Source organism: Cherax quadricarinatus, chromosome 69 (genome assembly GCF_038502225.1).
Source record: "Cherax quadricarinatus isolate ZL_2023a chromosome 69, ASM3850222v1, whole genome shotgun sequence".
Lineage (NCBI taxonomy): Eukaryota > Metazoa > Arthropoda > Malacostraca > Decapoda > Parastacidae > Cherax > Cherax quadricarinatus.
This window is the reverse complement of record NC_091360.1, coordinates 22,100,375-22,113,474: the sequence shown is the minus strand read 5'-3', so window position 1 is coordinate 22,113,474 and position 13,100 is coordinate 22,100,375. Positions and strand designations below refer to the sequence as shown.

At 56.5% G+C, this 13,100-nt stretch overlaps 1 protein-coding gene across 1 annotated transcript; it reads right to left on the bottom strand.

Annotated features, from left to right (window-relative positions):
* Positions 1-9,449: 9,449 nt before the first annotated feature.
* Positions 9,450-11,823, bottom strand: LOC138854790 (uncharacterized; the record flags this gene model as incomplete). The annotated part of the gene is made up of 6 exons (XM_070099882.1): positions 9,450-9,947; positions 10,723-10,922; positions 10,986-11,085; positions 11,181-11,597; positions 11,647-11,720; positions 11,796-11,823. Coding segments are annotated over 6 exons (1,317 nt in total), but the record flags the coding sequence as incomplete, so codon positions are not given.
* Between the last annotated feature and the right edge of the window lie 1,277 nt (positions 11,824-13,100).

Sequence of the window (13,100 nt, the reverse complement as noted above, 5' to 3'; positions counted from 1 at the left end):
CAGATGAGGAGGAGGTGAAGAAACTGCTAAGGGACATCGATACCTCAAAGGCAATGGGACCGGACAACATCTCCCTGTGGGTCCTTAGAGAGGGAGCAGATATGTTGTGCGTGCCACTTACCACAATCTTCAACACATCCCTGGAAACTGGGCAACTACCTGAGGTATGGAAGACGGCAAATGTAGTTCCCATTTTTAAAAAAGGAGACAGAAAAGAGGCACTAAACTATAGACCTGTGTCATTGACGTGTATAGTATGCAAAATTATGGAGAAGATTATCAGGAGGAGAGTGGTGGAGCACCCTGGAACGGAACAGGAGTATAAATGCCAACCAGCACGGATTCACGGAAGGCAAATCCTGTGTCACAAACCCTCTGGAGTTTTATGATAAAATAACAGAAGTAAGACAAGAGAGAGAGGGGTGGGTTGATTGCATCTTCTTGGACTGCAAGAAGGCCTTTGACACAGTTCCTCACAAGAGATTAGTGCAGAAGCTAGAGCATCAGGCGCATATAACAGGAAGGGCACTGCAATGGATCAGAGAATACCTGACAGGGAGGCAACAACGAGTCATGGTACGTAATGATGTATCACAGTGGGCACCTGTGACGAGCGGGGTCCCACAGGGGTCGGTCCTAGGACCAGTGCTATTTTTGGTATATGTGAACGACATGACGGAAGGGTTAGACTCAGAAGTGTCCCTGTTTGCAGATGATGTGAAGTTAATGAGGAGAATTAAATCTGATGAGGACCAGGCAGGACTTCAAAGAGACCTGGACAGACTGGACACCTGGTCCAGCAAATGGCTTCTCGAATTTAATCCTGCCAAATGCAAAGTCATGAAGATAGGGGAAGGGCACAGAAGACCACAGACAGAGTATAGGCTAGGTGGCCAAAGACTGCAAACCTCACTCAAGGAGAAAGATCTTGGGGTGAGTATAACACCGAGCATGTCTCCGGAAGCACATATCAATCAGATAACTGCTGCAGCATATGGGCGCCTGGCAAACCTGAGAACAGCATTCCGATACCTTAGTAAGGAATCATTCAAGACACTGTACACCGTGTATGTCAGGCCCATACTGGAGTATGCAGCACCTGTTTGGAACCCGCACTTGATAAAGCACGTCAAGAAACTAGAGAAAGTACAAAGGTTTGCGACAAGGTTAGTTCCAGAGCTAAGGGGAATGTCCTATGAAGAAAGATTAAGGGAAATCGGCCTGACGACACTGGAGGACAGGAGGGTCAGGGGAGACATGATAACGACATATAAAATACTGCGTGGAATAGACAAGGTGGACAAGGACAAGATGTTCCAGGGAGGGGACACAGAAACAAGAGGCCACAATTGGAAGTTGAAGACACAAATGAGTCAGAGAGATAGTAGGAAGTATTTCTTCAGTCATAGAGTTGTAAGGCAGTGGAATAGCCTAGAAAATGACGTAGTGGAGGCAGGAACCATACACAGTTTTAAGACGAGGTTTGATAAAGCTCATGGAGCGGGGAGAGAGAGGGCCTAGTAGCAACCGGTGAAGAGGCGGGGCCAGGAGCTAGGACTTGACCCCTGCAACCACAAATAGGTGAGTACAAATAGGTGAGTACACACACACACACACACACATACACACACTCACACACACACACACACACACACACACACACACACACACACTGTTCATTCTTTTACAGATTACATTCCATTACACAAAAAATCGTAACTACGCAGTAAAAACAAGACAAAAATACCCATGTAATCATCAGTGAACAATACCGAGCGAAGTGAACCCCGCCACAGTACCTCACAAACCAGTGTACTCAGCAGTGTGAGCGAAGTGAACCTCGCCACAGTACCTCACAAACCAGTGTACTCAGCAGTGTGAGCGAAGTGAACCTCGCTACACACAAACCAGTACTCTCACAAACCAGTGTACTCAGCAGTGTGAGCGAAGTGAACCTCGCCACAGTACCTCACAAACCAGTGTACTCAGCAGTGTGAGCGAAGTGAACCTCGCCACAGTACCTCACAAACCAGTGTACTCAGCAGTGTGAGCGAAGTGAACCTCGCCACAGTACCTCACAAACCAGTGTACTCAGCAGTGTGAGCGAAGTGAACCTCGCCACAGTACCTCACAAACCAGTGTACTCAGCAGTGTGAGCGAAGTGAACCTCGCCACAGTACCTCACAAACCAGTGTACTCAGCAGTGTGAGCGAAGTGAACCTCGCCACAGTACCTCACAAACCAGTGTACTCAGCAGTGTGAGCGAAGTGAACCTCGCCACAGTACCTCACAAACCAGTGTACTCAGCAGTGTGAGCGAAGTGAACCTCGCCACAGTACCTCACAAACCAGTGTACTCAGCAGTGTGAGCGAAGTGAACCTCGCCACAGTACCTCACAAACCAGTGTACTCAGCAGTGTGAGCGAAGTGAACCCCGCCACAGTACCTCACAAACCAGTGTACTCAGCAGTGTGAGCGAAGTGAACCTCGCCACAGTACCTCACAAACCAGTGTACTCAGCAGTGTGAGCGAAGTGAACCCCGCCACAGTACCTCACAAACCAGTGTACTCAGCAGTGTGAGCGAAGTGAACCCCGCCACAGTACCTCACAAACCAGTGTACTCAGCGGTGTGAGCGAAGTGAACCCCGCCACAGTACCTCACAAACCAGTGTACTCAGCAGTGTGAGCGAAGTGAACCTAGCCACAGTACCTCACAAACCAGTGTACTCAGCAGTGTGAGCGAAGTGAACCTCGCCACAGTACCTCACAAACCAGTGTACTCAGCAGTGTGAGCGAAGTGAACCCCGTCACAGTACCTCACAAACCAGTGTACTCAGCAGTGTGAGCGAAGTGAACCTCGCCACAGTACCTCACAAACCAGTGTACTCAGCAGTGTGAGCGAAGTGAACCTCGCCACAGTACCTCACAAACCAGTGTACTCAGCAGTGTGAGCGAAGTGAACCCCACCACAGTACCTCACAAACCAGTGTACTCAGCAGTGTGAGCGAAGTGAACCTCGCCACAGTACCTCACAAACCAGTGTACTCAGCAGTGTGAGCGAAGTGAACCTCGCCACAGTACCTCACAAACCAGTGTACTCAGCAGTGTGAGCGAAGTGAACCCCGCCACAGTACCTCACAAACCAGTGTACTCAGCAGTGTGAGCGAAGTGAACCCCGACACAGTACCTCACAAACCAGTGTACTCAGCATTGTGAGCGAAGTGAACCTCGCCACAGTACCTCACAAACCAGTGTACTCAGCACTGTGAGCGAAGTGAACCCCGCCACAGTACCTCACAAACCAGTGTACTCAGCAGTGTGAGCGAAGTGAACCCCGCCACAGTACCTCACAAACCAGTGTACTCAGCAGTGTGAGCGAAGTGAACCTCGCCACAGTACCTCACAAACCAGTGTACTCAGCACTGTGAGCGAAGTGAACCCCGCCACAGTACCTCACAAACCAGTGTACTCAGCAGTGTGAGCGAAGTGAACCCCGCCACAGTACCTCACAAACCAGTGTACTCAGCAGTGTGAGCGAAGTGAACCTCGCCACAGTACCTCACAAACCAGTGTACTCAGCAGTGTGAGCGAAGTGAACCTCGCCACAGTACCTCACAAACCAGTGTACTCAGCGGTGTGAGCGAAGTGAACCCCGCCACAGTACCTCACAAACCAGTGTACTCAGCAGTGTGAGCGAAGTGAACCCCGCCACAGTACCTCACAAACCAGTGTACTCAGCAGTGTGAGCGAAGTGAACCCCGCCACAGTACCTCACAAACCAGTGTACTCAGCAGTGTGAGCGAAGTGAACCCCGCCACAGTACCTCACAAACCAGTGTACTCAGCAGTGTGAGCGAAGTGAACCCCGCCACAGTACCTCACAAACCAGTGTACTCAGCAGTGTGAGCGAAGTGAACCCCGCCACAGTACCTCACAAACCAGTGTACTCAGAAGTGTGAGCGAAGTGAACCCCGCCAGAGTACCTCACAAACCAGTGTACTCAGCAGTGTGAGCGAAGTGAACCCCGCCACAGTACCTCACAAACCAGTGTACTCAGCAGTGTGAGCGAAGTGAACCTCGCTACAGTTCCTCACAAACCAGTGTACTCAGCAGTGTGAGCGAAGTGAACCCCGCCACAGTACCTCACAAACCAGTGTACTCAGCAGTGTGAGCGAAGTGAACCTCGCCACAGTACCTCACAAACCAGTGTACTCAGCAGTGTGAGCGAAGTGAACCTCGCCACAGTACCTCACAAACCAGTGTACTCAGCAGTGTGAGCGAAGTGAACCCCGCCACAGTACCTCACAAACCAGTGTACTCAGCAGTGTGAGCGAAGTGAACCTCGCCACAGTACCTCACAAACCAGTGTACTCAGCAGTGTGAGCGAAGTGAACCTCGCCACAGTACCTCACAAACCAGTGTACTCAGCAGTGTGAGCGAAGTGAACCTCGCCACAGTACCTCACAAACCAGTGTACTCAGCAGTGTGAGCGAAGTGAACCTCGCCACAGTACCTCACAAACCAGTGTACTCAGCAGTGTGAGCGAAGTGAACCCCGCCACAGTACCTCACAAACCAGTGTACTCAGCAGTGTGAGCGAAGTGAACCCCGCCACACTACCTCACAAACCAGTGTACTCAGCAGTGTGAGCGAAGTGAACCTCGCCACAGTACCTCACAAACCAGTGTACTCAGCAGTGTGAGCGAAGTGAACCCCGCCACAGTACCTCACAAACCAGTGTACTCAGCAGTGTGAGCGAAGTGAACCTCGCCACAGTACCTCACAAACCAGTGTACTCAGCAGTGTGAGCGAAGTGAACCCCGCCACAGTACCTCACAAACCAGTGTACTCAGCAGTGTAAGCGAAGTGAACCTCGCCACAGTACCTCACAAACCAGTGTACTCAGCAGTGTGAGCGAAGTGAACCCCGCCACAGTACCTCACAAACCAGTGTACTCAGCGGTGTGAGCGAAGTGAACCTCGCTACAGTACCGCACAAACCAGTGTACTCAGCAGTGTGAGCGAAGTGAACCTCGCTACAGTACCTCACAAACCAGTGTACTCAGCAGTGTGAGCGAAGTGAACCCCGCCACAGTACCTCACAAACCAGTGTACTCAGCGGTGTGAGCGAAGTGAACCCCGCCACAGTACCTCACAAACCAGTGTACTCAGCAGTGTGAGCGAAGTGAACCTCGCTACAGTACCTCACAAACCAGTGTACTCAGCAGTGTGAGCGAAGTGAACCCCGCCACAGTACCTCACAAACCAGTGTACTCAGCGGTGTGAGCGAAGTGAACCTCGCTACAGTACCTCACAAACCAGTGTACTCAGCAGTGTGAGCGAAGTGAACCCCGCCACAGTACCTCACAAACCAGTGTACTCAGCAGTGTGAGCGAAGTGAACCTCGCCACAGTACCTCACAAACCAGTGTACTCAGCAGTGTGAGCGAAGTGAACCTCGCCACAGTACCTCACAAACCAGTGTACTCAGCAGTGTGAGCGAAGTGAACCCCGCCACAGTACCTCACAAACCAGTGTACTCAGCAGTGTGAGCGAAGTGAACCCCGCCACAGTACCTCACAAACCAGTGTACTCAGCAGTGTGAGCGAAGTGAACCTCGCCACAGTACCTCACAAACCAGTGTACTCAGCAGTGTGAGCGAAGTGAACCTCGCCACACTACCTCACAAACCAGTGTACTCAGCAGTGTGAGCGAAGTGAACCTCGCCACAGTACCTCACAAACCAGTGTACTCAGCAGTGTGAGCGAAGTGAACCCCGCCACAGTACCTCACAAACCAGTGTACTCAGCAGTGTGAGCGAAGTGAACCCCGCCACACTACCTCACAAACCAGTGTACTCAGCAGTGTGAGCGAAGTGAACCTCGCCACAGTACCTCACAAACCAGTGTACTCAGCAGTGTGAGCGAAGTGAACCCCGCCACAGTACCTCACAAACCAGTGTACTCAGCAGTGTGAGCGAAGTGAACATCGCCACAGTACCTCACAAACCAGTGCACTCAGCAGTGTGAGCGAAGTGAACCCCGCCACAGTACCTCACAAACCAGTGTACTCAGCAGTGTAAGCGAAGTGAACCTCGCCACAGTACCTCACAAACCAGTGTACTCAGCAGTGTGAGCGAAGTGAACCCCGCCACAGTACCTCACAAACCAGTGTACTCAGCAGTGTGAGCGAAGTGAACCTCGCTACAGTACCGCACAAACCAGTGTACTCAGCAGTGTGAGCGAAGTGAACCTCGCTACAGTACCTCACAAACCAGTGTACTCAGCAGTGTGAGCGAAGTGAACCCCACCACAGTACCTCACAAACCAGTGTACTCAGCGGTGTGAGCGAAGTGAACCCCGCCACAGTACCTCACAAACCAGTGTACTCAGCAGTGTGAGCGAAGTGAACCCCGCCACAGTACCTCACAAACCAGTGTACTCAGCAGTGTGAGCGAAGTGAACCTCGCTACAGTACCTCACAAACCAGTGTACTCAGCAGTGTGAGCGAAGTGAACCCCGCCACAGTACCTCACAAACCAGTGTACTGAGCAGTGTGAGCGAAGTGAACCCCGCCACAGTACCGCATAAACCAGTGTACTCAGCAGTGTGAGCGAAGTGAACCTCGCTACAGTACCTCACAAACAAGTGTACTCAGCAGTGTGAGCGAAGTGAACCTCGCCACAGTACCTCACAAACCAGTGTACTCAGCAGTGTGAGCGAAGTGAACCCCGCCACAGTACCTCACAAACCAGTGTACTCAGCAGTGTGAGCGAAGTGAACCTCGCTACAGTACCTCACAAACCAGTGTACTCAGCAGTGTGAGCGAAGTGAACCTCGCCACAGTACCTCACAAACCAGTGTACTCAGCAGTGTGAGCAAAGTGAACCTCGCCACAGTACCTCACAAACCAGTGTACTCAGAAGTGTGAGCGAAGTGAACCTCGCCACAGTACCTCACAAACCAGTGTACTCAGCAGTGTGAGCGAAGTGAACCTCGCAACAGTACCTCACAAACCAGTGTACTCAGCAGTGTGAGCGAAGTGAACCTCGCTACAGTACCTCACAAACCAGTGTACTCAGCAGTGTGAGCGAAGTGAACCTCGCCACAGTACATCACAAACCAGTGTACTCAGCAGTGTGAGCGAAGTGAACCTCGCTACAGTACCTCACAAACCAGTGTACTCAGCAGTGTGAGCGAAGTGAACCCCGCCACAGTACCTCACAAACCAGTGTACTCAGCGGTGTGAGCGAAGTGAACCTCGCCACAGTACCTCACAAACCAGTGTACTCAGCAGTGTGAGCGAAGTGAACCTCGCTACAGTACCTCACAAACCAGTGTACTCAGCAGTGTGAGCGAAGTGAACCTCGCTACAGTACCTCACAAACCAGTGTACTCAGCAGTGTGAGCGAAGTGAACCTCGCTACAGTACCTCACAAACCAGTGTACTCAGCAGTGTGAGCGAAGTGAACCCCGCCACAGTACCTCACAAACCAGTGTACTCAGCAGTGTGAGCGAAGTGAACCCCGCCACAGTACCTCACAAACCAGTGTACTCAGCAGTGTGAGCGAAGTGAACCCTGCCACAGTACCTCACAAACCCGTGTACTCAGCAGTGTGAGCGAAGTGAACCCCGCCACAGTACCTCACAAACCAGTGTACTCAGCAGTGTGAGCGAAGTGAACCTCGCCACAGTACCTCACAAACCAGTGTACTCAGCAGTGTGAGCGAAGTGAACCTCGCCACAGTACCTCACAAACAAGTGTACTCAGCAGTGTGAGCGAAGTGAACCTCGCCACAGTACCTCACAAACCAGTGTACTCAGCAGTGTGAGCGAAGTGAACCTCGCCACAGTACCTCACAAACAAGTGTACTCAGCAGTGTGAGCGAAGTGAACCTCGCCACAGTACCTCACAAACAAGTGTACTCAGCAGTGTGAGCGAAGTGAACCTCGCCACAGTACCTCACAAACCAGTGTACTCAGCAGTGTGAGCGAAGTGAACCTCGCCACAGTACCTCACAAACCAGTGTACTCAGCAGTGTGAGCGAAGTGAACCCCGCCACAGTACCTCACAAACCAGTGTACTCAGCAGTGTGAGCGAAGTGAACCTCGCCACAGTACCTCACAAACCAGTGTACTCAGCAGTGTGATCTACGTCACTGCTATATTTAACTCAGGAAGCAGGAAAATGTAAGTCCTGGAACTTTTTCAGAGAACTTTGTGTATACCGGATGTCTTACACACTTCTCAACTATGTTTCTGTACTGTTTACATAAATATTGTACTGATTGTGCTGTATAATTATTATAACGAGGTTACTAGTACTTAATTATGTTATTGTATTGTGCTGCTGTTTGTTAAACTGATAAACTTTCAGGAATTAAAGCAAGTTATATCCTTCTTATCCACTGCTACAGCTGCTGCTGCACTGCTGCTGCTGCTGCTGCTGCAATGGCTGCTGTAGCTGCTGCTGCTGCTGCCTTGCTGCTGCTGACTGCTGCTGCTGCAGGCTGCTGCTGCTGCTGCTGCTGCCTGCAGCTGGCCTTGCTGCTGCTGCTGCCCAGCTGCTGCTGCTGCTGCAGCTGCTGCTGCTGCTGCAGGCTGCTGCTGCTGCTGCTGCTGCTGCTGTTCTGCTGCTGCTGCGGCTGCTGTGCTGCTGCAGGCTGGTGCTGCTGCTGCAGCTGCTGCTGCTGCTGGCAGCTGCTGCTGCTGCTGCTTGCTGCTGCTGCAGGCTGGCTGCTTGGCTGCTTGCTGGTTGCAATGACTGCTGCTGCTGCTGCGGCTGCTGCTGCTGCTGCGGCTGCTGCTGCTGCTGCTGGCTGCTGCTGACAAGCTGCTTCTGCTGCTGCACGGCAGGCCTGCTGCTGCTTGCTACCCTGCTGCCTGCTGCTGCAGTGTGCTGCTGCTGCTCAGCAACCTTGCTGCTGGCTGGCAGCTGGCCTGGCTGCTGCTGGCTGCTGCTGCTGCTGCTGCTGCTGCTGCTGCAGGCTGCTGCTGCTGCTGCTGCGGAGCTGCTCAGGTGCTGCTGCAGCTGCTGCTGCTGCTGCTGCTGCTGCTGCTGGCTGCTGCTCATGCTGCTGCTGCGGACTGCTCAGTGCTGCTGCGGCTGCTGCTGCTGCTGCGGCTGCTGCTGCTGCTGGCTGGCTGCCTCAGCTCAACGCTTGCTGCTGCAGCTGTTCTGCCTTTGGCTGGCAGCGAGCTGCTGCTGCTGCAGGCTGCTGTAGCAACATGACTGCTGCTGCTGCCTTGCTGCGGCAGGCTGTTGCTGCCTGCTACTGCTGCAGCTGCTGCTACTGCTTTTGCAGGCTGCTGTTGGCTGCTGCACCTGCTGCTGCTGGCTGCTGCTGCTGCTGCTGCTGCTGGCTGCTGCTGCTACTGACTGCTAAGTGCTGCTGCTCACGGCGACTGGGTAGGCTGCCACTGCTGCTGCTGCTGCAGCTGCTGCTGCTGCCTGCTACTGCAGCACTGCTACTGCTCCCGGCAACTGGCTGCTGACTGCTGCTGCTGTTTGCTGCTGCTGCAGCTGCTGCTGCTGCTGCTGGCTGCTGCTGCTGCTGGCGCAGCTGCTGCTGCTGCTAGGCTGACTGCTGCTGCCTGCTGCTGCTGGCTGCCTGCGCTGTTCTGCACTGCAGCTGCTGCAGCTGCTGCTGACAGGCTGCTGCTTAGCTGCTGCTGCTGGCTGCAGGTGCTGCTGCAGCTGCTGCTGCTGCTGGCTGCTGCTGCTGCTGGCTGCTGCTGCTGGCTGGTAGCTGGCTGCCTGCAGCTGGCTGACTGCTGCTGCCTGGCTGCTGGCTGCTGCTGCTGCTGCTAGCACTGGCACGGCTGTTGTGCTGCTGCTGCTGCAGCTGCTGGTGCTGCTGGTGCGTGCTCTGCTGCTGCCTGCTGCTGCTGCTGCTGCTGCTGCTGCTGGCTGGCTGCCTGCTGCTGCTTGCTGACTGGCTGCCTGCTGCTGCTGCAATGGACTGGGTTGGCTGCAATTGCTGCTGCTGCTGCTGGCTACAGCTGCTGCCTGCTGCTGCTGCAGCTGCTGCTGCTGCTGCTAATGGCTGGGGCTGACTGCTGCTGCGGCTGCTGCTGCTGCTGCTGCAAGATGCTGCTGCTGCTGCTAAGGCTGGGGCTGCTGCTGCTGCCTGCTGCTGCTGCAGGCTGCTGCTATTGTTGCTGCTGCTGCTGCAGCTGACTGCTGCTGCTGCTCTGACTGCTGCTGCTGCTGGCTGCTGCTGCTGCTGCTGCTGCCTTGTGGACTGGCTGGCTGCTGCTGCTGCTGCTGCTGCTGCTGCGGCTGCTGGCTGCTGGCTGCTGACTGCTTAGCTGACTGAACCTTGCGGTGCGGCTGCTTGCTGCTGCTTGCCTTACGGCTGCAGGCTGCTGCTGGCTGCTGCACTGCTGCTGCTGGAGCTGCTGCTGGCTGCTGTTTGCTGCTGCTGGCTTGCTTGCTGCTGTAACACTGCTGCAGCTGCTGCTGCTTGCTGCTGCTGCTTGGCTTCTGCTGCTAAAGGCTGCTGCTGCTGGCCTGGGCTGCTGCTGCTGCTGCAGGCCCTTATGCTGCTGCTGCTGCTGCTGCTGCTGGCTGCTGCTGCTGGCCTGCTGCTGCCTTGGCTGCTGCTGCTGCTGCTTTCTGCGGCTAGCTGCTGCTGCTGCTGCAGCTGCTGCGAGCTGCTGCGGCTGCTGCTGCTGCTGCTGCGGCTGCTGCTGCTGCTGCAGCTGTTGCTGCTGCTGCTGCTGGCCATGAGCTGCTGCTTGTTGCTGCTGCTGGCAGGCTGCTGGCTGTGCAATGCTGCTGCTGCTGCTGCTGCGGCTGCTGCTGCTGCAATGGCCAATGGCTCCGGCTGCTGCTGCTGCTGCAATGCTGTTGCTGCTGCTGCTGCAGGCTGCTGCTGCTGCAGGCTGCTGCTGCTGCTGCTGCTGCGGCTGCTGCTGCTGCAGGCTGCTGCTGCTGCTGCTGCTGCTGCGGAGCAGGCTGCTGCAAGCTGCTGCTGCTGCTGCTGGCTGCTGCTGCTGCTGCTGCTAGGGGACAGGCTGCTGCTGCTGCTGCTTGCAAGCTGCTGGCTGCTGCCTGCTGCTGCTGCTGCTGCTGCTGCTGCTGCAGGCTTGCCTGGCGTTCAGGCTGCCGCTGCAGGCTGCTGCTGCTGCTGCAGGCTGTCGCTGCTGCTGCTGCTCAAGGCTGCAGGTCGGCTGCTGCTGCTGCTGCGGCTGCTGCTGCTGCTGCTGCTGCAGGCTGCTGCTGTTGCTGCTGCTGCGGCTGCTGCTGCTGCTGCTGGCTAGCCTGGCTGTTGGCCTTGCCTGCTGCTGCAGCTGCTGTGGCTGCCTGCTCCTGCTGCTGCTGCTGCAGCTGCTGCAGGCTGCTGCTGCCTGCAGGCTGCTGCGGCTGCTGCGGCTGCTGCTGCTGCTGCTGCTGCTGCTGCTGCTGCTGCTGCTGCGGCTGCTGCTGCTGCAGCTGCGGCGGCTGCTGCTGCTGCTGTTGCTGCGGCTGCTGCTGGACTGCTGCTGCTGCTGCGGCTGCTGCGGCTGCTGAAGGCTGCTGGCTGCTGCTGCTGGGCTGCTGCGGCTGCTGCCTGCTGCTGGCTGCTGCGGCTGCTGCGGCTGCTGCGGCTGCTGCTGGCTGCGGCTGCTGGCCAGGCTGCTTGCGGCTGCTGCCTGCTGCTGCGAGCTGCTGCGGCTGCTGCTGCTGCTGACGAATGGCCGGCTGCTGCTGCTGCTGCCTTGCTGCTGCTGCTGCTGCTGCCTGCAGGCTGCCTGACTGCTGCTGCTTGCTGGCCTGCTGCTGGCTGCTGCTGCTGCTGCTGCAAGCTGCTGCAGCTGCTGCTGCTGCTGCTGCTGCTGCTGCTGCTGCGTCGACGGCTGGCTGCTGCTGCTGCAGCGGCTGCTGCCTGCTGCTGCTGCTGCTGCAGCTGGTGCAGCTGGTGGCCGGCTGCTGCTGCTGCTGCAGCTGCTGGCTGCTGCTGCTGCTGCAGACTGGCTGCTGCTGCTGCTGCAGGTGGCTTCGGCTGCTGCTGTGCTGCCCAGGCTGTACGGGCTGCTGCGAGCTGCTGCAGGCTGCTGCTGCTGCTGGCTGCTGCTGGCTGCCAGCTGCTGCCAAGCTGCTGCAGGCTGCTGCTGCTGCTGTCTGCTGTAGGCTGCTGCTACGGCTGCTGCTGCTGCAGGCTGCTGCAGGTTGCTGCAGCTGCTGCAGCTGCCGCTGCTGCGCCTGCCTGCAGCTGCCAGCTGGCACTGCAGGCTGCTGGCTGCTGCTGCTGGCTGCTGCTGCGGCTGCTGGCTCCTGCCTGCTGCTGCTGCTGGCTGCAGCTGCTGCAGCTGCTGCTGCTGCTGGCCGGCTGCTGCAGGCTGCTGCTGCTGCTGCTGCTGCGGCTGCTGCAGCTGTTGCTGCTGCTGCTGCGGCTGCTCGGCGGCTGCTGCTGCTGCTGCTGCTGCGTGCTGCAGGCTGCTGCTGCTGCTGGCTGCCGCAGCTGCTGCAGGCTGCTGCTGCTGCTGCAGCTGCTGCAGGCTGCTGCGGCTGCTGCTGCTGCTGCTGCTGCTGCAGCTGCTGCAGGCTGCTGCGGCTGCTGCTGCTGCCTGCAGCTGCGCTGCAGGCTGCTGCTGCTGCTGCTGCTGCAGGCTGCTGCAGGCTGCTGCTGCTGCTGCTGCAGCTGCTGCAGGCTGCTGCTGCTGCAGGCTGGCTGGATTGCTTCGGCTGCTGCTGCTGCTGCTGCTGCAGCTGCTGCAGCTGCTGCTGCTGGTGCTGCTGCTGCTGCAGCTGCTGGCCCTGCTGCTGGCTGCAGGCTGCTGCTGCTGCTGCTGCCACATAGCTGCTGCAGCTGCTGCTGCTGCTGCTGCTGCTGCTGCTGCTGCTGCTGCTGCTGCTGCTGCTGCCCGGCTGGCTGCAGCTGGCTGCTGCTGCTGCAGGCTGCTGGGACTGACTGCTGCTGCTGCGGCTTGCTGGCTGCTGCTGCTGGCTGCAGGCTGCTGCAGGCTGCTGCTGCTGATGCTGCTGCAGGCTGCTGCTGCTGCTGCTGCTGCGGTACTGCGGCTGCTACTGCTACTGCAACTACTGCAAGCTACTGTCTAGCTACTACTACAACTACTACAACTACTACAACTACTACTACTACTACAACTACTACAACTA